This window comes from Hypanus sabinus, chromosome 11, assembly GCF_030144855.1.
Source record: "Hypanus sabinus isolate sHypSab1 chromosome 11, sHypSab1.hap1, whole genome shotgun sequence".
Taxonomy (NCBI): Eukaryota; Metazoa; Chordata; class Chondrichthyes; order Myliobatiformes; family Dasyatidae; genus Hypanus; species Hypanus sabinus.
The window spans coordinates 67,570,810-67,596,510 of NC_082716.1; the positions used below are offsets into that span (position 1 = coordinate 67,570,810).

At 39.0% G+C, this 25,701-nt stretch overlaps 1 protein-coding gene across 12 annotated transcripts in view; it reads right to left on the bottom strand.

The window, feature by feature from the left end:
- Positions 1 to 352: 352 nt before the first annotated feature.
- Positions 353 to 25,701, bottom strand: part of zgc:110366 (uncharacterized protein LOC550476 homolog) — a 147,142-nt gene continuing 121,793 nt past the window's right edge. For 5 of the 12 annotated variants that reach the window (XM_059984633.1, XM_059984627.1, XM_059984630.1 and 2 more), the window contains 3 exons: positions 21,137 to 21,319; positions 16,510 to 16,569; positions 353 to 2,396 (listed from right to left, as the gene is read on the bottom strand). In XM_059984633.1, the coding sequence (XP_059840616.1) occupies positions 2,292 to 2,396; positions 16,510 to 16,569; positions 21,137 to 21,319 (348 nt within the window). In that variant the 3' untranslated portion in view covers positions 353 to 2,291. Of the gene's footprint in view, positions 2,397 to 4,957; positions 7,315 to 9,229; positions 9,327 to 16,509; positions 16,570 to 21,136; positions 21,320 to 25,701 lie in introns of all 12 variants that reach the window. The other 7 variants (XR_009514799.1, XR_009514798.1, XR_009514797.1 and 4 more) reach the window with 7 other exon arrangements.

A 25,701-nucleotide genomic window follows, 5' to 3' on the forward strand; every position in this document is an offset into this window, starting at 1 on the left:
TCTCTCTGCCTGCCCTCCTCCTCTACTTCTCCAACTTACCCACTTTCCAACTTCTTGCAGTTCTCACAACTGGTTATTGACTGGAAACGCTAATTCTTTCTCTTTCTCCAGATGCTAGATAACCTGTTCAGTATAATCTGTTTCCACCCGAGGGCTTGATGACTTTGGGTTTAGATTTTAAAAAACATTCTTCTTATTGTATGTCAAGCTTGTGCAGTTTGCATTTTGAGCTTAAAAGTTTGGAGGCCTGTTGTTCCTGCACATGTTCTGTTAAGTATTAAAATTAGAAGTTAAAGTACTGATGCAAGAAAAACAGAAGGTACTAAATTCTAAAAAAAAATCATGCTGCAGCTATAGAAATGTTTATTTCTGCCCTTTTGAACATTTGCATGTCAGTTAAAGTATTGGTTTGATACAAAACAATGCCAGTCTTACGGAATATGAATCACCATCAGGTGAAGTACAGTAGACGTTAGAAGCAGAGTAAAGCTCTTAATGCTACATCCAACATCATGTCATAACTGAACTACGGAATAAGATTGGTATCACATCAGCAAATTTTCATTCACTACACAGAATACTGGATTCCAGCACTATAAGTACACTGTTCAGTACCCATAACTATAATTATCATACCTAAATCTGAGATACAAAAGAGTGTGTGTGAACTATGGCTTTAACTGAGTACAGACCATTACACCTGGCAGACATTTCAAACCGCTAGTTGCAGATTTCTTCAGTTTCAGGCTTTGAAAATGAATGTTATAAACTCAATGCCTCTTTACTTTCTAATACATTTCTATTTATCACCAATGAAAATGCATTCCATTCATTTATAGATGATAAAGAAACTCTGAATGTCCACCTGATAACCATGAATTCATTATTTTATTTCTATGCTCATGAACCTGCTGAAAAGAGGTAGTTTGCTTTTGCTCCTTTTCACAAGTTGTACAACATTTGCAGAGTCTCATGATTTATAGATTTGCAGAGTTTGAACAATTGGGAAGCAACACTTGATTGACTAGTGATCAGTAGAGTTCCAATTTCTGGACCACATGCTGGAGAATGTTAACCAATTTACAACTGGCCATCTTTTGTTCTTTTGCAGTTCTTTTGCTGTGTGCTAGTGTTTGTTCTGTTATTGTCCCTCAGATGCTCCAGTTGAAAGCAGAATTCCAGCATAAGGATTATGTAGAGATTGTCCTCACAATTCATCATCATCAGGAACAGTACATGCTTATTCTGCTAAAGAAGGAGCTGCCAGTTTGTCACTCCAGATGTTGCTTGGCATAAACTGTGGTGTTGAACTGGACCGTCTATTTTTGAATCGGCTATTTGCAACTGAATTGGTACAATTCAAGCTTAGTGCAAAACATCCACATTCCAAATTAGTAGTCAGTTTTCATCTTTATACAGTGACATAACTTTTATGTGAAGGCACTAGTGAAGATTTCTGATGAATTTTCAACTGCAGCAGCAATTACTCCAATTACTATTTTTTCCATCATTAACTTCTTAATGACACGTTAGTTGGTTGGTTTTCCTTTAAAGAACAGATATGATTGTGATATTTTAAAAAATAAACATTTTAATTAAATATAAACACTAATAATTCAAGTAATTAATTCAGGATTCTATTTTAGTTGCAAGCACAGTTTTTTTTGAAAGGCAAATCTCTTTTTGAGAAAAAAATTAAATGACTTTAAGCATTCTGTGCATAGTTCAGTCTCTGGCATACTAATCATTCAAAGAAACAGTTAAATAAGGAGTAACAGTACAGTAAGATAACAAATAAAATCCAGACCTTTTTAAACTCAACTCTCAAAAATCTGAGGCTAAAAGTTTAAAAGAATCCGTATTTCTTATTTCATCTTTGATTTTGTAACAGTATTTTCCCACATATTGGGAAAATTGCATTCAGTGTCTTCTGATTGCATCTGATTATGGGACCAATTGTCTTATAGAGTTAATAAGTAATGAAATGAATGAATATATCATTGAATGCCTGAAATAGAATAGGCTTCAATTCCCAGTGTTATAAATATGGATTAGTGTACGTATTAAGTTCAACAATAGAAATCACCTTCTGTTTGAGTAAGGTACCTGACTTTAGGTTTTCCTGGAGTAGCACTCCATCCAAAGAGGTTAACCAATCAAGTGACACAAATATACTAGGAATCTTCACGGTGTGAATACTGTGGCTATAGTCAAAATTAGTGTCATATGATCATTCCTTGAATACGTTCACTGGAGGGATCCACCTTGGCAGTCATCAGTTCTGAATGAAATTAATGTTCCTTCCATAAAGGAAATTTCAGTGTAACCAGCTTTTTGTTATCCTCAAGTGAGTTTAGGGATGTCATATCTTCTTCACTGAGTGAAAAATCAAACACCTGTAAAACAAATTGGAGCAATGTTTCTAAGAGTAGCCAGTGTTGGAGATTCAATGATAGCATATTACATGAGTGGTAAGGATATTGTTTATAATTCAGTTGAAATCATTGGATAACATTGGAAGATAAATACAAAGTGAAGCTACTTAACTCTATAGCTCATAACATTTAAAATTATAGCTCAATATCCCCTTTCTGAGCACCTCGCTCCCCTTTCTCCATCTCACTGTCTTTATCTCTGGAGACAGCTTACCCACTGATGTCTATTATAAACCCATGGACTCTCACAGCTACCTGGACTACACCTCTTCCCATCCTGTCACTTGTAAAACCAGCATCCCCATCTCTTAATTCCACCATCTCCACTGCATCTGCTCTCAGGATGAGGCTTTTCATTCTAGAACAAAGGAGATATCCTCCTTTTTCAAAGAAAGGGGTTTCTCTTCCTCCACTATCAACGCTGTCCTCAACTGCATCTCTTCCAGTTCACATACATCTGCTCTTACTCTCTCCTCTCACCACCCTACCAGGGATAGACTTCCTCTTGTCCTCACCTACTACCCAACCAGCCTCCACATCCAACACATAATTCTCCAAACCTTCCACCATCTCCCACTGAATCCCACAACCAATCATATCCTTCTCTCTCCCTCCCCCCCCCCTTTCTGCTTTCTAACAGGATCGCTCCCTACACGACTCTCTTGTCTATTCATTTCTACCCAGTGATCTCCCTCCCGGTACTTACTCTTGCAAGCAGAACAAGTGCTACACTTGCCCCTACACCTCCTCCCTCACTACCATTCAGGATCCTAAACAGTCCTTCCAGGTGAGGTGACACTCCCCGTGAGTCTGCTGGGGTCATAAGCTGTGCCCGATACTCCTATAATTGGTGAAACCCAACACCTATGGTCTGTCCACCAGAAAAAGCAGGATTTCCCATTTTAATTGCACTTCCCATTCTTTTTCCGATATGTCCATCCAAGGCCTCCTCTACTGTTGTGATGAGGCCACACATAGGTTGGAGGAACAACACCTTATATTCCATCTGGGGAGCCTCCAACCTGATGGCATGAACATTGATTTCTTGAACTTTTGGTAATGCCCCACATCCCCCCCTTCACCATTTCCCATCCCCTGTTCCCTCTCACCTTATCTCTTTGCCCACTCATTGCCTCCCTCTGGTGCTCCTCCCCCTTTTATTTCTTCCATGGCTTTCTGTCTCTTTCACCAATCAACTTCCCAGCTCTTTACTTCATCCCTCCCCTTTCAGGTTTCACCCATCACCTTGCGCTTCTCTCTCCCCTCCCCCCCCCCAACTTTTAAATCTACTCCTCATCTTTTTTTTCTCCAGTCCTGCCAAAGGGTCTCACCATAAAACGTGTACTGTACTCTTTTCCATAGATGCTGTCTGGCCTGCTGAGCTCCTCCAGAATTTTGTGTGTGTAGCTCAATATTCATGATTTTTTAGTTTTTTAACTCACAGATCTACAGAATTGAGGGTCTTTTTGAAAATTAAAGAATTGCAATTAACATTCACATCAACCAATGACCATGTTTGGTGTATGTCACCCTCTGAGGATGTTCATTATATATAACTTCGAGCTGATGGTGAGGCCTTTCAGTTCAGCTAATTGGGATAAATTATTCACATGCCTCGTCAAGAATGGACTAGATGGACTTAAGGACCTGCTTCTGCACTGTAGTACTCTTTGACTCTGTAACTCCATATACAAGTAATTGAAAGTTAGTATAGATGTGCAGCACATAATTTAGAAGGCAAATAATATGGTCTTTATTGCAAGGAAATTTAACCCCAAGAACAAGAATTTCTTGTTATGAATATATAGGGCCTTGATAAAATTTCACCCAGAATACTATGTATAAATTTGGTTTCCTTATCTAAAAAAGGATGCGCTTGTAATAGAGGAAGTGCAGCATTGGTTCCTGGGATGACAATAGAGTTCAACGTACATTTATTATTGAAGTACATATATGTTACAATGTACAACCCTGATTCATTTTCTTGTGGCATATTCAATAAATCCAAGGAACATAACAGAATCAACAAAAGACCACACCCAACAAAATAGATAACCAATGTGCAAATACAAAGGGAAAAATATAATGTTAAACAAATAAGCAATAAATATCGAGAACATGAAATGAAGAGTCCTTGAAAGTGAATCCATAGATTGTGGGCACAGTTTAATGATGGGGTGAGTGAGGTTAAGGGAAGTTATCCCCATTGGTTTGAGAACCTGGTAGCTGAAGGGTAATACTTGTTTCTGAACCTGAGGCTCCTGTACCTTCTTCCTGATGGCAGCAGCAAGAGAGGAGAATGCCTGGGTGGTGGGGATCCCTGATGATGAATGCTACTTTCCTGTGCCAGTGCTCTGTGTAGATATGCGTAATGATGGGGAGGGCACCAGTGCTCTGTGTAGATATGTGTAATGATGGAGAGGGCTATACCCATGATGGACTGGGCAGTATCCACTACTTTTTGGAGGTATATTCCATTCAAGAGCATTGCTGTTTCCATACCATGCTGCGATGCAACCTACCAGTATACTCACCACCACACATCAGTAGAAGTTTGTCAAAGTTTCAGATGTCATGATGAATCTCCGCAACCTTCTAAGGAGGTTGAGGCACTGCCATGCTTCCTTTGTAATTGCATTTACATGCTGGGCCCAGGACATACCCTCCTAAATTGTAACACCAGTGAGGAAATGAGGAGAGATTTGAACAAGCAGGGCTTCCATTTAATTATTAGAACAACATAACCTCCATGGGAGGCTTGAAAGGGTAAATCTGGGGGGCAAGGTGGAGGGAGGTGTTGCTTTTCCTGGCTGAGGAGTCTAGGACTAAGGCTCAGCTTCGCACAATAAGGTGTATGATGTATGGCACCTCGGACTGAATGAAGTGGTGAATCGTTAGAATTCTCTATCCCAGAGGGTAGGCTCAATCTGCATTCAATCTGAAATTGATAGACCTGGACAGTAGAGGACTGAGGAGAGGGGGAGAGAGGGCAGAGAAATTTTGAGGTGGTAAACCAGCCACAATCTTGTCGAATGGCAGAGATATTTTGAGTTATTGCAGCTAGTCTGCTGCTGACCCTCAGTATACCATGTGACGCTCAATATGAAACTGTATCACATTTCTGGTCAGCAATTCCTGTGAAAGCATGTCTGAATGTGGAGTCACACCCTGGTATTCTAGGTCAGAGCATTGTTGGTGACAATTTACTGCTATAAAGTAAAGCTCCTTTCTTCTATTATTCTCTCTGTATTATTGTAATACTGTATGCTGGGAGAGTTGTCTGACTCTGCCATTGTTTATTAATTGTGTTATAGAAATGTGTGAAATTTGGGTTTCTTTTGTAACAGTTTAGATGTGGCTTTTTTATATATTGTCTTTGTCATGATAAAGGCAGGATGTTAAACTGTCAGAGTGAGTGCATGTTTTGTACTAACTCTCAAATATGGAATAAATCGAGACTAGACATAACTGAAAAAAACATTGATTCTTCATGGGTGTGGTTCACATATTCTTAATTTGACCATTATACAACAAAGGTATATTATGTGGCTTAGTCATATATTAGTTTCTTCGTTTCTTAAAATCTAAAGTGATATAACAATCTCTGAGACATCCATAACATTCTTCTAAAGGGTTTTATTTAAGAATAACAAGAGAATATATATACATCTTTATATCTGTAACTTTACTGAGATTAGAAAGCAAAATCTGCAACGACTGATACTTCTAAATAGACCAGGATGTTGCTAGCACAGACGGTTAAACTGAAAGATATTTACTTTCAGTCTCACTCAGCTGCAAACTCCTTCTTTCCCCTGCTATTTGTTTAGTTAACCAGCAGAATTAGCTACTTTGAAGGTCAAATGAAAAACTGATTTAATAGACCAAAATTTGACATTGTAATCCCAAAAACAAAATTTCAATGAGTTTGTAAAACCCCTGAAACATCAGACTTCAAAACATTTTGCTTTTCATGTAGTATCGATGTTAACTATTTTATGGCGCAGTTATAACATAAAATTTTTTTTTGGCTTTCACAGTCCATCCCTAATTGTCCTCAAAAAGATAACGGTGATAACAAAGTGCTGTTGTCCTGTTCATGGAAAATAGACCCACAATGCTTTTGTGGATATCAGGGATTTAGACCCAACAAGGTAATATATTCTTGGTTTGCTGCCTGTTTGGGTACTGGTGTTCCCAGGAATCTGTTCCTTATATTGATGGTAGAGATTGCCACAACATAGGTGCTGGAGGAAATCAACAGGTCATGCAGCATTTAAGGAGATAAATGGACAACCAACATTTCACAGGAAATCCAGATGAAGGGTCTGAAGCTGAAACACTGACTATCTGTTTCCCTTCATACAGACTGCCAGGTCTGCTGAGTTCCTCCAGTACTTTTCTGTGTGGTAGAGAGTGCTGGCTTGGGAAGTGCTGAATAAGTATACAGGTTGAGTAATTACAGTGCACTTTAGAAATGGTATATACTGCAGCTATAGTCTAACAATGGCCAAAAGAGTGAATAGAATAACTAAATTGGTAGATGGGGTGAGAAGTAAGTGGAACATGTCGAATTTAACTGTTGCTTGAATTCCACTCATCCAAGCAAGAGGGAGTATCCTATCACACAGTTAAATTGCACCATGCAGGTTATGGAAAGATGTTAGCAGCTGAAGATGAGTCACTTATTGCAAGGTATCTAACTTCTGAAAAGCTGTCAATGAAACAGTACCTGCATTTGAGTTCTGGTCAATGATGATACTGAAGACGTTGGTAGCAGCAAAGCTAGTGATGCTAATGAGTAATGGCCTCTGCCGAGCTCCTGAGTAGTGAGAATGTTGTTTGCTACTTATGAGCCCAGTCCAGGGTGGAAATGTCACTGGTAAAACACCCAAAGACAATTTGTCTTAGAAAACTGTCCTGAAGAACACCTGCATTAATATGCCAGGGTTGAAATGATTGAAGTCCAAGAATTAACCATCTTCCACTGTGTAAAGAATGGGTATGACTCCACCAAAACCTAGTCTCCCTGAAGTGGAACACAGCAAGAGAGTTTGGAAGCTCTGATGTAAAGACGTTTCTAACCTCCCTCCTTACTCTCAGTATGCAACTTAAATTAATAACTCCATTCTCATTGCATCTTCAATCAAATAAAGTCTTTTAAAACTATTCACAGTTATTAAAATTCAACTTAGTCTTCATTGCAGGGAGAAAAGCATTTATATCACAAGTCTCTTTTCTTACCTATAGCTGACTAATTTTAGCAACAACCAGCAAAAGGAGTGGGAAGATGTTTTTGATACGTACCATTGTGCTCTACTTTCATCTGGGCCACATTAGTGAAGGATAAGAGATCAGGTATTAATACACAAAAGTAAAGAAATCGCAGCATTAATTAACAACTTAGGCTGAGATCCTTCATCAGGACTGGGAAGGAAAAGGGGACAGAGGCCAGAATAAAATCACTGGGGTAAGGGAAGGAGAAAAAGTTGCAGGTGATAGGTGAAACCTGGTGAGAGGGGAAGGTGGATGAGGGGGAGTTAAAGTAAGAAACTGGAAGGCAATAGTTTGAAGAGGTAAAGGGTCGAAGAAAGAGGAAAGGAACCAGAGGGAGGCGATGGGCAGGTGAAGAGAAGAACTGAGAGGGTAACCAGAATGGGGAATGGAAAAAGAGAGGAGAGAAACACAGGTGGAATATGAGATGTTGCTTCCCCAATCTGAGTATGGTCTCATCAAGGCAGTAGAGGAGGCCGTAGACAGACATGTCAAAATGGGAATAGGAAGTTAAACTGAAATGGGTAGCCACTTGCAGATCCTGCCTTTTGTGGCCGACAAATGTGATTGACGAACTTGTCCCCCAATCTGAGTCAGGTCTCCCCAGTGAAGAAGAGTCCAAATTGGGAGCATGGGCTACAACAGATGACCCTGACAAACTCCCAGCAGAAATGTTGCTGCGCCTGGAGAAACTATTTGGGGGGGAGGGAAAGATGTGCTCAGTGGTAGAACCTTGTTGGAGATTGCAGAGTTTATGGAGAATGATCTGTTTTATATGGAGGTAGGTAAGAACAAGGTGAGCCCTATCTCTGTTCTGACAGTGGGAAGGTGGGGTGAGAGCTGATGACTGTGAGAGTCAGTAGATTTTGTAAAAGATGTCAATGAATGGTCTGTATCCTGAGACTGGGAGGGGGAGGATGAGAGAGAGAGTGAGGGAGGGGAGAGGGGAGAGGGATGTATTAAGTAAATTTGAGGATATGGTCTTCTGTTTCCAAGGGTAATCATCTTGGCCATTTTTCTCTTTATTCCAAATGTGCAGAGTTGATTTTATTTCATGCCTTCATAATTTTAGTAACTTTATTTACTTCACATTTTTAAATTTCCTTCTGCTTTTATTTCTTGTCTCAATATGTTCAGACGAAAAAGTATTTTATTTAGTTTCTTCAGTTCTTTATAAGCAAAGTTATTTTAATATTTAAAAATTTTACAACATTGGTTTGAGATTTAAAAACTTAGGTTCAATGCAATAGGGCACCAAATAAATGGTAATACCTGATCTACAGTATTCATGACATGCAGAATTTCTATAATACTAGCCCCTAGTTAAATCTCCAACAGAAACATAAAATTAAAAATTCTTTGTTTAAGAGGTCTGTTCATGGCATTGGTATGTGATGGTTTTGTAACATAACCGCTGAAATATTCCCTAAAGTATTTTCATAATATCAAACTGTATAAATCAAAAGAATTAACATCTGATATCTATTATGAAACTGAGTGTGAATAAAATTCTGACATACATTATTCGATATTTGTAGGATTCCAGGACACACGTCGGCCATCATGCATTCCATTTAGATCTGTAACATCATCCTCCGCAAGGGAAAAATGGAATACCTACAAGGTGCATGGTGTAGTGAAGTTAGTATACTTCCTCTGTTCCTTGAAGTTAGCATCTCAGTAAAATGGAACAACGGGGAAACATCAGAACATTTTATTTCAAGTAATAATCTGAAATTCAATTCAGTTTTTGAATTGTATAGATCAATATATCATTGTACTCAGGTAGCTATTTAAAACTTATTGTTATTGTTGAAAAAGCCTTTTTAAGTATGGTCAGAAGGTCCACCATACTCAAATGCAGGATGTTAATTTTTGATTGGCATTCCCCACAAAGATTTCTGATCCTGTGCCATCAATGAAATGCAGATTCCAACATCAGCTCACTGAGAATTACTGGCTCATCTTAGCCTGGTCTCCCATATCTATTGGTGTCTTAGGCAAATATGAAACCAGCTTTTGCAATATAATTTCCAAACACCAGTGTCTATTTGCATGGTATAAATGCATTGCATCTGATTTCAATTTGATATTGCTAACATAATACAGCAGCAAACCTAACTCCACTGCTCTGATTTGCTGTGCTCAGGGTTCTGTTATTTGCTGTAATGCTGTGGTATTAATTCAGATACTGAATGCTTTGTGCCAGGATTCAGTCATTCAATACTGTCGACTTTTAACCTATCTAGTGATCTTCAACACATACCATTTACCTCCTCTCCAGAGGGCATACACTGCCTCAGAGGAGAGAATTTCAGATTTTCAAAGCTATTTATTTGGAAAAAAAATTATGCCAGATATTTTGGATGCCAATGTTCTTGATTTGTTTTTGTGCGGGGTGGGGGGGGGGGGGGGTTGCGGGTTGCTGTTTCTCTTGAACTTACTTCACGGGTTTTCTTTGGCTATCTGGAGAGGAGGAATCTCAGTGTTGTATATTGCATACACGTTTTGATAATAAATGAACCTCTGAAAAGCTTTAATTGTAAGGTTGCTCTGGGGTTCATAAATAAGTAATAGCTTATCTCCTTTAGTGGGTCCCACTGTCATTGCTATCACTGCAATAATTCAAAGGCATTGTGAGAGATCGAGGTGACCAGTTTGATCCCAGGTATTTAAAAATATTTGCATACTTTGGGAGCTGGTGGGTTGGGTTGGGTGGGGAGAGCTGGTTGATGCCTAGGGAATTATTAGAATAATTTAGTCCAGTAAGTAGATGTCTTAGGTGGCAGATACTGTTTAGTTAATGGTCATGCTCAAGAGGATATTACTTGCAGTCAGTACATTTAGAAATGAAGTACTCGGTGAGACACTGGTTAATAGGTAAGTACTTAGAACCCGTAAGAATAACAACAAGGAATGCAGAGACCATGGGCAATTTGACATCATCACTATGAAAGCATTAAATTGTGGGAGTAAAAATGAATATTGTGGGGATAGGGTGCACATTGTTAATGACTGGGAATCCTTAAGGCTGTGGTGCTTTACTGGTGCTGACCGGAAGGGACAGTATCACATTGTATTCCATTCAGAAACCAGTGGGTCACTGAAAGGGTGAATGAATAGAAATTATAGTCCAGGTAATCTAGCTCCAATAGTCAGCAACAGGCTAGAGTTCAGTTTTTAGGAAACTGGTAATAGGACATTTTAGCAAAACACAAAGATTATATATAGCACAGTCAACATGGTACCAGAAAAGGGAAATTCTTCAATAGAGTTTTGAGAACGTTTTTCTCTTTCTTCTTAATTATTGTGAACTACGAGGTTATTATTACTGGCAACAAAGGTTAAAACATTTTGTTCTGCACAGTAGCAGAAAGCTTGTTAACCAATGTAATACTGAGATAAAAAGAGGGAGGTATAAGGTGGAGTATTGAGGTAGATGTGTTTAACCAGAGTTAGATGGGTGTACACTCACTGTGAAGCTCAGTAATGTGGGAAGTGATCATATTAAGATACAAGATTCTGAGACAGTCTGACAGAATAGATATTATGAGATACTATTTCCGCTGGCTGGACAGTCTAGTATGAAGGGGACATGGTACAGCATTTTGGATTCCACCAAGGAAGTGTATTGTAGAGGAGTGTGATTCATTGGAATATTCTGACTTGGAGAACTGTGGATACACTATTTTTGAACTTAAACATAACAGAGACTGGATGATTATTTTTGTGCATGAAAATGTAGCTAAGATCCAGGATCAGCCAAAGTAACATTAGAAGGCAGAGTAGGCAAAGTGATATGAGGCATTCCTGATCCAGTGTTCATAAGCCTAAAGTACAAGAGGATGCCAGCCAAGTTTGTGCAAGATTTTCTCATAATGTCGCGCTTCGAGCCTGGTAGATTTTGCTGAAACATCAGTAACTCCATCTCAGCCAAAATATTCTCACTGCTGTGCAGCATCCAAAATGTACTAGAAGAGGCTTGATTGAAACTCACTAGAACTGAGGCCAACAAACTCATTTCTGAATTCTAATGTGAATTACAAGATTACATTTCATTTGGCTTTTTAACTGATCTGTGTACCCATCTGCTAGTTTTTAGTGACTTGTGCACTTTGATACCCTAATCCATGCAAATTATTCTGTTATCTAATCGGACTAACCCTTGATTTTCTTTTTATATCTGACAACTTCTGTCTTGAGCAATTGAGCCTCTGCAGCCCTTGGTGTAGAAAGTTCCAAAGTTTAGGGATTATGTAGCTTCTCATCTCAGTGTTGTATAGATGACCCTTATTTTGTGGCTGTGAGCCCTTGTTTCTAACATCACAGCTAGGGAAAACATCAGCTATTCAACAACCTTGTCAGGCTTTGTTCAAATGTTGCACATTTTCAGTGGGGTTTCCACACATTTTTTTTTACTAAGCTCTTGGATACACCTCATTTAAAAACACAGCAATGTAATTTCTGCTGTGTTTATCAGGAAGAAACACACCACCTTCAGCTGATCTTTGTCTTTTGACATATCTGTAGAAGCTTGTTACAGTCTGTTCATGCTTCACATTTGACTACACTCATATTCTATATTCCCTTTCATATCAATGCTTTGCTTCTTTTTGGCTAAGTTCTGAATGTTCCCAATTCTCAGGCTCACTATTTTTCTTGGCAACACTATATGCCTTTTTCTTTGTTCAAATACTATCTTTTTAACTCTTGGAAGCAATGGCTGGACTATTTTTACTGTTAGTTTTTAAAAAATATTAAACTTGGGAACAATGATTTAATTCTTCAAGTGCTTTGATGTAAGCCATCATTGTAGTAAATGCAAGCAGGTTTTTTCCACTGAAGTTGGGTGAGACTAGAACTGAGGTTAAGAGGTGAGAGATGAATTGTTTAAGGGGAACTTCACTAAGAGGTTGTTGCAATTGTAGAACAAGCTGCCAGCAGAAGTGATGGATGGATGCATGTTTGATTGCAACATTTAAGAGAAGTTTGGATAAGTACACAGATAGGAGGGGTATGGGGGAGGGCTATAGTCCACGTGCAGGTTGATGGGACTAGGCAAAACAACTGTTTACCACAGTCTAGATGGGCCAAAGGGTCTGTTTCTATGCTATAGTGCTCTATGACTCTAGTTTGTTTGTCATACATTTTGATTTAATTTCTCAATTCACCATAGCCAGTTCTTGCTGGGTGCTTTTGTAGTTTGCTTAATTCAGATTTGACTAATCTACAGACTAATCTATCATACTGTAGTCACCACTTCTAAAGTAAGTCCAAGATCACACTGTTAGCCTTTATCTTGTCACCTTCTACCATATTTCTGAGATGACTATTGGATCTTGTCTTTTTATTTTGCGTCCTTGCCATTTTCTTAGCTCTGACCCCGATTGTTAGAATATTCTTACATCTGTATACTCTGTTTCTTCATCCTGGATCTTACTACTCCAGCACTAAACAGATGTCATTAAGCTTAGCACCTTTGGAACTTGTACTCAATGATAGCAGTGAGTAATATTTATCTCTCCAAGTATACTGTCTGCTTTTACTACCATTCCTCAATCAGTTCAATGGTTTTGAGATGACTGCCGGGGCAAGAAGTGTCTGGCAGGATGGGCGAGGATGCTTCCTTTTCTTTCACTTCAGTATGCTCCCAATGCAAGTGCCATTTACAATGCCCTTTTGCCACAGTAACTGGTCATGGGCCAAGGATTCCAAGGAATGAGTGTAGATTAGAAAGGAGGCTTGGCAAATCTCTTCCCGTGTCCAAGTGGTAATCTTTTCCCATGACAGAAAACAGGATAATGTGCTGGTTTTGGGAACCTGCTTTCAGGTAGGTGAACCTTGTGGCCCGCCTGACAGTCAACTGACTGTAATTACAGCTTAGCCTCCTGTGGATTTAGAGGATTGCACAGAGGCAGCTTCAGTGCTTTGAAGTACCTGCTGTAAGGAGATCTAAAGCTTTGCACTGAGACTTATTATTCTTAATGCTCTGCTGGTGCGCTGAAGGCATCTTTGTTGAGTCTTGTCATGGCTCTTTATTGTTGGAGGGTGGTGTTGTATAGTGAGCACAGGTTGATTGTAGGCTCATTCCCCTACACATCTCTGTTAATATATTAATGCTGACTTGAAGCCTGGCTTTTGAGCATCTGTGTGCTGCAGACCAAATGCATTAAGTAACATTGACCTTTTGGTCCTGGAGTGGTGGTAACGTAGGGTGAGTAATTTCCCGTTGGCCCCAGTCCAGCAGAAAGCTTGTGGAAGCAACTACAGCATTTAAGCATTTCAAAAATAACTCAAGAGGGTCATAGCGAGAAAATAATCTTGCTTAACACCACAATATATTCAGATTAGACATACAATGAACTTATTGGTGGCATGTTATCATGAAGCACCTGCAAGATGGCAATGAATTTCTGCAGGCAATCAAATTTGAGAATTCCCAAGTCCCTCTCAACTGAGAATCAAGGTTTCTAGCAAGATTGATAAAGATCATATCTAGTAATTGGATTCTCTTCTTGCATCTTTCTTGGAGTTGTCAAGGTCCAGCATGCTTCTAGGTCTAGATTAATGTAATGCAAACTCCAACAGGGAATAAGTGCTGGAAGTATTGCAAAGGACCTTGTGAAAACTTTCCCTGTCAGGCAGAAGGGAGATGCTTCTTACTTTAAAATGGTCAGATTTATCACCTCTCAAAAATAGTCACACTCTGAGGTCTCCTGGCATGTTCTTCATTTTCTAGTCAGGGAAGATGAAATTGTGAATTTGCAACTAAAGATTATCCCCCATCAAGTTTTAGAACTTCAGTGGAGGGGCTGATAGATTATTTGTCATTTTTAAAAAATGGCACATGGTACTTTCAGCCTCTAGTCAGTAATGGCTGCACCAGATAGTTTACTTTGGGGTGCAGTACAGGAGCTTAAGTCAAGGATAGAATTATGGAGATTTTGTTTTTGTTCTCATTCCTTCCAACTGTCCTTACAAGCACAGATACTCGCTTCTGTCATAATCACCCATTCTTACTACATGGCTTATGCAGTATCTTTTAAAATATTTTCTTTTTATTTCTCTCATCCTGAATGGCCTGCTGCACCACAGTGCTGTGGTCACATTTGTTGCAAGACACTTATTAGACAAGTGTAAGGTCTGAAGCTCCTTGAACATACTTTCTGGACCCCATATCTGTCACATATGGTCTATCCTATTGTCTCAGATTCCTGACCAGTCCTTGATCTAAGTGGTACAACTGCATCCTGGAACAACATGTGGCAGTGATTTAGATATATTGACACAGAATCTTGTCACTGTAATTCCAAGGATTTTTGTTTAAACTCTGCATCAGTATTTAAATGATGGGTTATTTTATTATGCCAATATCTGTCATTCAGTTATTTGAATTCTTTAACTTGGTGGCTGCTGATTGTGTTTTTTTATAATCCAGTTATTATACATAGATAGATAGATACTCTATCGATCCCAAAGGAAATTAGTGTCACAGTAGCATTACAAATGCACAGATAGAAATATTAGAAAAGAAATAGAAAGAATAAAAAATAAGTTACCACAAACAGTCTTACAGGAGGGAGTCATCACTTCCACAGCTATAGGTTAATTCATTATAGAGCCTAATGGCCAGGGTAAGAATGACCTCATGTATCGCTCTTTGGAGCAGCACAGTCTATTACTAGAAGTGCTCCTCTGTTCAGCCAAGGTGGCATACAGAGGGTGAGAAACATTGTCCAGAATTGCCTGGATTTTCCACAGAGACCTTTATTCTACAAGAGCCTCCAGTGTGTCCAGTTTGACTCTAGTAACAAAGCCAACTTTTCTAATCTTATTGAGTCTGCTGGCATCACTTGTGTTGGTGCTATTGCCCCAGCACACCACTGCACAGAAGATTGTGCTGGCAACAACAGACTTGTAGAACATGTGAAGGAGAGGCCTGCATACTCCAAAGGACCTCAGTCTCCTCAGGAAGGAGAGGTGACTCTGGCCCTTATTGTACACAGCCTCTGAGCTGGTGCTCCCCTCAAGTCTGTCATCCAGGTGCACCCCTAGGTACCTGTAGGTCCTCACCACATCCATGTCCTCACCATCAATAGTAACAGGGAGCAGTGCAGGTTTAGTCTTCCTAAAGTCCATCACCATCTCCATTGTCTTACTAATGTTGGGCTGAAGATGATTCAGCTTGCAGCATTTGACAAAGTCCTCCACCAGGGCCCTGTATTCATCCTCCTGTCCTCCTTTTATACACCCAACTATTCCTGAGTCATCAGAGAATTTCTGCAGACGACATAACTTAGTGTTGTATCTAAAGTCTGAGGTTTACAAAGTAAACAGGAAGGGAGCCAATGCAATCCCCTGTGGGGGCCCAGTACTATTTATGGCCATGTTTGACACACAGTTCTGGAGCAGTACATACCATGCTCTGCCAGTCAGATAGTCCATTATCCAGGATACAATGGAAGTGCCAATCTGCATTGAACACAGCTTCTTCCCCAGCAATGAGGGCTGTATGGTATCGATGATTCATTTTGCTAAAATTATGTGCCAATGATTCAATCGTCAGTGACATTCGAGAGGTCTGCCAATTGTTCTGTAACTATTTGGTAACAATTGTAACAACAAATAGTAATGAACCTTTCTATCAATCCATTTACACCTCCATGCTTCTTAAGAGGTACAGTTTGTTGGATCTTAATCTCCAAAGACGAAGGAAGATTAACCTTTCATTTGGGAAATGCTACAGAAGGATCTATAGTATAAAATTAAAGTAAGAAAACAAAATAATTAAAAAACTTACCTGGCAGTTTTCCCAAATCCTTTCCTTCTTTGTGGATTTTGGAATGGTCACAATTCCATTCTTGATTAGAAAATAAAATAGTTAATTACCAAAGGGAAATAGTTAATCATCCAAAAATGTTGACTTTAAACTCAAGCCTCAGTGTGCTGCTTTGAAAGAAATACCCCGGCTTTTCAATTTCATTAAAATAAACTTTTCCCGGTTACCAAAATAAGACAAAAAAAATGGTGGATTTTGGATAAATGGAGTTATGCTTTCTAAAAAGTGTTTTAGAAGTTAAAGTTTTATAGAAATATATATTATCAATACTCCTGTGAGGGATCAACAATATGGATGATGTGTCAGGGCCAGCAACGTGTGCAGGTTTGGGGGAGTATGGGGTGGGCAATAATGGGCAAACTGGGGAATGGTCTCCCTGCAATTATCATCCATAGAAACATGTATAATGTGAGTTTAAAGTCATGTGCACAGATATTCACCTTGAACCATTTGCAATCCAGTGAATTTAAAATCATGGGATTGTTCCTGCTTGGAACTATCAAACTACATACAGAAGGGTAAACAGACTATAACATTAGTTGTCTATAGCGGGGCTGTTTGAAAACATTCATGGAAATGCTCCACTTGAAGGAGTTGATTTCAATCTATTAAGACTAAATGTCTGGACTTTGTATTTAGCTTTAACCTTCCAACGATAAACTGAAAACAAAGATTTGGATTTGAAATTGAGTACAACGTACTGGCACAGCAGCTTAGTGTTGCTGGACATTACGCATGCACAGGAAATGCATATTTTATTGCTATGATTTTATGACTTTTAACAATTTGGGAAAGAAAATTTAAAAAGATATCATTTGTGTTCCTCAATTAATTGCTATACTCTCTTTTATAACAAATAGTGTTTGATTTTTGCACTTGTCAACCAATCAGATTTCTAAAACATTGAGAAGCTATGCCGAAAGTACAGTGGATTTTGGTTAACTAGGACACATCAGGACCAGAACATTTGGCCCAATTAAGAGGTTGCTGCAATTAACTGAAGTTTTGTGGAAATTGTTCAGAAGATATATTAAAAAAAAACAAACTACCATTTAACTGAGTAACAAACTGTGCATTTAAATGAAATACAAAACAAATTAGAACACTACCATTACTATTGGTGGCTGTCCATGTATCTGATGAGGACAGCCAGCCAACCTGTGTGGGGGAGATTTTGAAGTGGAAAATCCATTGCACAGGGGCAGTTCCACTCTCTTGACCTCGGAAGTCCAGGTTCAGTGGTATGAGTAGACTGGTGTCTTCCCTGGTTGCAGTGGATAACCATGACTTTTGCTGTGCTTCTTCATGCCCTTGCTCTCAATGTGGAATAGCCTTCATGGCTATTGGAACACACTGTAGATCTCATCTACTGAGTTTGCCAGAGCTGATTTCACATTCTAGGGTAGCATGTCCCTAACTCATCAGGGTATGAGACCTGCCGGCAACCCTTACCTGGTTTAGCCCAGTGCTCGCTATCACATGCAAACAGCTACTTGGAGCCCCAGGGGTGAGCTGAGTTTCCAGTGAGGTCCAAAGGTAACATCCGAGATGGTTGTCGATACCTTAAAATTCTTCGTAATTCCTAACTTGTTGAAGTAGTGGTTTTATGGTTTTATATTGCTATATTTCTACACTATTCTTGGTTGGCACAGCTGTAACGAAACCCACTTAACTTCGGGATCAATAAAGTATGTCTGTCTGTCTGCAGTGAAATTGTTTCATTTTCACTCCTGGCTGTTACTGGTATTTCCAGCTCTGCATGTTGAATCAGCAGTGAGCAAAACAGTTCTGAATTGCCTTACTACTTATTTCTTACCAACTATTAGTGACAAAAATCACTGCCTTTTGAACATAAATACACACAACTGACAGTGTACTGTCTAATTGCCACACAAGTACACACGAATGATGCTGTTTAGAAACTATTCAGCAATAGTCTCCTGTCACAATTAATCAGAATCAGGTTTATTATCACCAGCATGTGATGTGAAATTTGTTAACTTAGCAACAGCAGTTCAATGCAATACATAAGATAGGAGAGAGAAAAAAAATTAACAAGTAAATCAATCATGTACAGTCGGCCCTCCTTACTCGCGGGGGATTGGTTCCGGGATTCCTAGTGGATACCAAAATTCGCGGATGCTCAAGTCCCTTATTCAACCTGTCTTAATGCGGTGGATCTTAGGACCCAGTGGAACCCTAGACCTTATTTAACCTGTCTCAGTGCAGTGGACATTAAGACACGGTGCCAGAGCTCTGAATCCGCAGTGTTTCTGTTCACGAAAATAATCACGATCACCATTGAAAATAAAGTGGGAATAATAAAGCGATTGGAAAGAGGTGAAATGTTATCGGTCATTGGAAAAGCGTTAGGCTACGTCGGTCAACGATGGGAACAATTTTAAAAGATAAAGTGAGAAAGGCTACAATTATGATGAAAGCTACAATTATTACTAAGCAATGCAGTGGTTTAATTTTTGGGTTTTTGATCCTCCACATCAACCCGGCGCGGTGGTGAGCACACTCAGCAGCGATCTGTCCCGAGTCCTGAGAACTTTGTTCCTGAGCCTGGTGCTGAAAGGTATGTTCTTAAGTGTTTTATATGCATAGAAAGGTAAAATATATACTATATACTAAGACAAACATTTGACTAACTGACGCTAAATAATCCCGGATGTACATGTTCCGACTTACTTAATAAAAGATCTTCCGATTCTGATCTACAATAACCCACGCACGTCGTCCCGTATACTTTAAATCATCTCTAGATTACTTATAATACCTAATACAATGTAAATGCTATGTAAAATGGTTGTTATACTGCACTGTTTAGGGAATAATGACAAGAAAAAAAAAGTCTGTACATGTTCGAACAACAAGTGCTGGAAGAGCACTTCTGGGTTTTCGCGATTGGTTGAATTTGCGCATGCGGAATCCACGGATCAGGAGGGCCGACTGTATATTGAATAGATTTAAAAAGCGTGCAAAAACAGAAATACTGTATATTAAAAAAAAGTGAGGCAGTGTCCAAGGATTCAATGTCCATTTAGGAATTGGATGGCAGAGGGAAGAAGCTGTTCCTGAATCGCTGAGTGTGTGCCTTCAGGCTTCTGTACCTCCTACCCAATGGTAACAGTGAGAAAAGGGCATGCCCTGGGTGCGGGAGGTCCTTAGTAATGAACTCTTGCCTTTCTGAGACACTGCTCCCTAGAGATGTCCTGGGTACTTTGTAGGCTAGTACCCAAGATGGAGCTGACTAGATTTACAACCTTCTACAGTAGCCCCTCCATACCAGACTGTGATGCAGCCTGTCAGAATGCTTTCCACGGTACAACTATCAAAGTTTTTGAGTATATTTGTTGACATGCCAAATCTCTTCAAACTCCTAATAAAGTATAGCCACTGTCTTGCCTTCTTTATAACTATATCGATATGTTGGGACCAGGTTAGATCCTCAAAGATCTTGACAACCAGGAACTTGAAGCGGCTCACTCTCTCCACTCCTGATCCCTCTATAAGGATAAAATCCCAAATAAATGAAGGGAATCCTGGCTATTTTCTCAATTAGTTTTTGTTCTTTAGGAGTTGTCCCAAATAAAAGGCTGCCCCAATTGATGACTCAATTATCCAGAATCCACTGTATTCCCATTTTACACTGAGCCAATTTGCACTGCAACTTCTGATTTCCTGCACAAATTAACAATCACAAAAGAGAAGAATAGGACCTTACTCATGTAGACAGCTGCTCACTGCTGATTAACTCTAATTATGAAATTCCACTAAACATTCAGAATGTGGTCACTCATTAAGAGAAAATCAACTGAAGTAGACATCAGTAAGCTTTTTTTTAAATGAAGTGACTAACTCAGAATGTTATTGGGAATGGAGTTTAACAAACAATTTCAGCATATTATTCATTGAGGGGCAATTTTTTTCAAAACGATTCTCAGTTTTTTTTTAGTGAATTCAGTTTTGTATCATGAAAATGCTGCAGGATAGATTTTAAGATGGTAATATCCAGTGTTAGTTATTCTTGCTCAGATGTACAGTAGCAGTGAAACAAAATACTCAGTTATAAATAACAGTATATAATATCTGCATTCACCACTCTAATGCCTGTTTTTCTGAAGCCCTACGTGAAACTACCAATTCAGTGTAATTATAGACTATTTTGTTTCCTTTAGCTCTTACCCACAATAAAATGAGGCAAGTTAGTCCAAATTAATGACATGTTGGTCCTTAGAATCAGCAGATATATGGGGCTATTTTCCAATGTAGGTTTGAGCTAAAATCCCAGATATTAATATGTACATAATCCTAATCATAATATTTTGAAAATAACAGGCAATCAGCTATCAACCAGATCTTTGATCTGGAACCAGCTTGGCATTGATAACAGCAATCTCAGTCTTAACATAATTTTTTGTGTGACTACTTTAAGGAGAAGCTACTTAAAAACACCATTATCACTAATTTTTTGTGCGTTTTGAATAACCACTAAATATTTGCTTCTGCAAGCTTGATAAGGGTTGACAATAACAAATCTCTAAACTATTTTTTCCAAAGAACAGCATGAATCTGGTCTTACTTGTATGCTCCAACGTATACAGATTTGAGCAGGTGTACAGTGATATTTCTCTGCTTTTTCAATGATAGTAGGGTGTGACAAAGCCAAGCCTTTAGCCAGAGGGCAGTATCCTTCAAAAACGATTCCTTGGCTTCTGCAGTAGTCCACCAGCTCCTGGGGCTTGTAGAAAGGATGATATTCAACCTGTTTAACACACAAAAGGAATGAAAATCATTAGTGCAATCTTAAACCAAACTTCAAGTCTATGGATTAAAATTTTTTATGAAATGTTATGCTAAATTTAAGTGCTGTATAATAAAAATAACAAAATCCAACACAACCATATTCATTAAAAAGGTTTTTATTTATTTGTGTTGGTTACTTTTTCACTTTACTGGGTGCAGTCAAGTTATAGATTGACAGGCTAATGTTTGCATCTTTGGTTTTTGGACCATTATTCTGTAACTGACTGACAGACTGTATTCATATTTGGTCATGAGTCCACTCTTATTTTTGCCTATGAAGAAGCCACTTGCCTTGGCTCAACTGGAGTATATTATTAACCTTAGATATGCATCACAAACTTGAAGTAAAATGCAAAATCAAATTAGTGGCTAGATTAGCTGTTACTTTGATCATGACAAATATAAGATAAAATCAACTAAGGAATATGCCATGAAATAAATTTTACACTTATAAACTGCAATGATTCAACGACCATCTATTCTACAGACTCCTTTTACTGAGAGCCAAGTATATTGTTATTTATCATGCTGTTTTCAATTTGCTGCTTTTCTGTTTTTTCCCCCCAATTTGGCTTTTAATTGATTGTCTTATTTGCTTCAATCCTATCAGGTGGATAGCACTGTCTTCTAGCAGCTGCTCAGACTATTAACTGCAATTTCTAAAGGTGGTCTTGAAGAGGAACAGGGATCACATGATTTACAAGTCTCACTATCTTCCTACCCCACCTTCTTCTCCCTCTATACTAATACTTCCGTCATCATCATATCTATCAGACTGTCTGCCCTTTTTAAGCCAGCATTGTCTTTTCATCCATAAGCTTTGGGATTTGTGTCTTAATTTGTGTCAGTATCTTTTTTTCTATTGGTTTTACTGTGCAATATAAAGTGAATGCAGACAATTTCACAATCATTTCATTCCTAAACTTGGGGAAAATCATTTGGGAGAATAAAGCTTCTGTTGTTATTGAGCATCCATTCATTTACTTCACTGAAAGGAACTCCTTGTTATTTTAATGAACATGCATTTTAGTTTTCCATAATTAACACAATACCTTTTTAAATTTGTGTAGGGTATGTATTCCTAACTTAACAACACTATTTATGTATTTAACAGTTTAATGTATTTCTGACCTAAGCAGCTAAATTACACATGCTAGAATTTGTAACACCATTGAATTGGACTGCTTTGCCAAAAAATATCCTGTTCCCTTCTACAGAACATGTTGTACACTCAGACAACAATCATCTGGCCAATATTCAGCTTTCACTTACTGCTAAGGGCCAAATGCAGGCAAGAAACAGAATAAAAAGTAGCATGGAAAAACAATTACCAGAAGGAAAAGAGTTCACAAAGCAGACCCATCCAAGACAATAACTTTCCCAGTATTATGACTGCAATTTCAATGTGATATCAGGATCAAAACTTGGAGAACTGGAAAAATCCTTGAAATTGTCAAAGGTTTTGTCTCAACTCAGCATCTTGAATTTATTCTTTTCTGCATTCCTCTATGATGGCACACCAAGCCCTCAAAGTTGCCATGCACGTTGTTAGGATGGTTAAGAAGGCATATAATATGTTGGCCTTCATTAGTTGGGGGTCTGAATTCAAAAGCCGCTAAGTAATGTCACAGCATTATAAAACTGCATTTGGAATATTGTATTCAGTTCTGGTTACCTCATAATAGGAAGGATGTGGAAGCTTTTGAGAAGGTGCAGAGGAGATTTGTCAGAATACTCCATGGATTAGTGAGCAAGCCTAATGGAAAGGCTGAATGCACAGGTGGGGGTGGAGGTTGAAGCAGACATATTAGAGACATTTAAGAGACCCGGAGATAGACACATGGATGAAAGAAAAAAGTTGGGCTATGCAGGAGGAAAAGGTTATATTGATCTTGGAGTAGGTTAAAAGGTCAGCATAATATCATGGGCTAAAAGGTATGTACTGTTCCATGTTCAGTAAGTTTGATGGTGTATTTCCCACCACTGCTTACTCCTATTTTTGGTAGTGTTAGAACCTTCAAAGATCCAAGTCTTTTCCCCCCCCCCAATACTTGAGTTTTTCTTTTCACTATTTGTGTCTGTCTCTTCAGGTTTGAAATTCCCTCGCTATACCTCACTTTTCTCTGTTAAGACACTCTTTAAAATCCATCTATTTAATCAAGCTTTTAGTCATAAATCTTCATATCGCTGTATGGGGCAATGCATCCAAACTGTACTGGACAATACTGAAGATGGGTTGATTTTGGTTCCAGAATGGAAGCTACATGGTTGAATAGATTCATATTTGTCTTGTAGATGGTTTTCACTCCAACAAAAAACCAGTTGGGTACAAGCTGCATCATTGCACTGAAAGAAAAAAGCTGAGGCAACGATGCAGATTGTGTCTGAAGTTGATCCACTGTAATTGTCATGGCCTGTATGTCAGTACAAAGTAGCCAAGCATGGACATGAATATCTGCAGGCTGCCATACTTGAGAAGGATCCTCCCCAGGCCCTCTTAGTTGACAGTCAAAGGTTTTTGAGAGCTCAAGAAGGCTTCATTGAGATTATGCTATCCATTATGTCCACTGAAGCAAAGGATAGATGGAATCTACAGTACCATTCAGCAAGCAGAACTTCACCCACTCCAGAAGGAGACAGTTGTTTCAGGACTTCCCCTCTGGCAGAAAACAAGAAAATCACTCTGATACCTGCAATTTGACTTCCCCTTTCCTGACAATCATCAGAAGAATAGTATGTCTTAAATCTCCAGACAGGTCCTCATTTCAGGTGGAACAAGGCATTTATTGGCAAGTTTTCCTTTTTTTGTAATTTATTTTTTATTGAAGTTCATCATCAAACAAGTTTTCAAACATCAGCAGAATTACTGCCTGTTCGTGAGGCATTGTTTCTCAGTTGGCTTATGACCTTTATTGATGGTGATTGTCTAGAATAGTGGCAAGGCTAGACCAGGGAGTTTGTGCTGGGTTGGAGATGTTGAAGCATTTCTTCCAAAGTCTAACTGCTTCTTCGCTCTTGGTATGTTTTTGGATCTTCGTAAGATGGGTCTTAAGGTGTCTGAGACAAAGATACCCTTGAAAAGACAAGAATTCATACATAACACCAGCATTGCTTCCAGCCCCACCCGATCTTCATAGTTCCTCATGACAGTGGGGGATGCCATTTTGGATTACTAAGTCTATGCTGGTTCATAGAGCAATCCCACTGATGAAGTAATTCTCCGTGCAACCTATAAGCCGCACAGTCCTACTAGCTCCTGCTACTAGAGGTAATTTATAGTGGTCAATTAAGCTACCAAACAGCTCATCTTTGGGATGCGGGAAGAATCTGGAGCATTTGGAGAAACCCACATGGTCATAGGGAGTTCATCTCTTGTTCTGCAAACTCGATGCAGACTGCACCAGAGGTCAGGATTGAACCTAGGTTGTTGGTGCAGGGCTCCCTTCATGTGAACTCTCCACTCCATAATTTATTTTGTAACTTATCTGCACCTTTAACTTTTACTTTGTCAGTTCATTGGTTCCAGTATAATCTGACATGTGCCTGTGCCTGGATCAGCTGTGCTGCTGAGAGTTTTATTTCTAGTCTCACTAAGAAGATGGAAAAAGTAGAGTGGAATCTCTGTCTTCTACTTTTCTGCAAACTGGTTGTTCTAGAATTTGCTTGGCATTTTTGGTATGGTAGTGGACTGTGGAACTTTACTGAATGGGATCTCATGGATAGATGGATTAAATGAACCACAATAATTAGACTTTTATATCTGCACAAAAATAACTCAGGAAAGATGACTCAAACATGGATTACAAAGGAAATCAGAGATTAGTTCTAAAGAGGAGATTTGCAAAGTTGCCAGGAAAAGCAGCAGGCCTGTGGATTGGGACCAGCTTGGAATTCCATAAGGGAAGCAAAAAGGTTTATAATGAAGTAGGAAGATGAAGAGAACATGAAAACTGACAGTAAAAACTTCTATACATTTGTGAAGAGCACAAGGTTAGCAAAGAGAAATGCAGGTCCCCAATTGTGAGAAAGAGGAGATTATTAATTTAGAAACAAGAAATGTTAGTTCTGTGTCCACAAAGGAGGACTCTACGTAACCTCCCACATGCATTATGCAACCAAGGGTCTGCTGAAAAGAGAAACTGGAGGAAAAGGGACAGCCTTTTCCCAGATGACATGGTATGTTTGGGCATAAGACCACAAAATATAGGAGCAGAATTAGGCCATTTAGCCATTGAGTCTGCTCTGCCATTTCATCATGGCTGATCCATTCTCTCTTTCAGCCCCAATCTCCTGCCTTCTCCCTTATCCTTTCATGCCATGATCAATCAAGAATCTATCAAC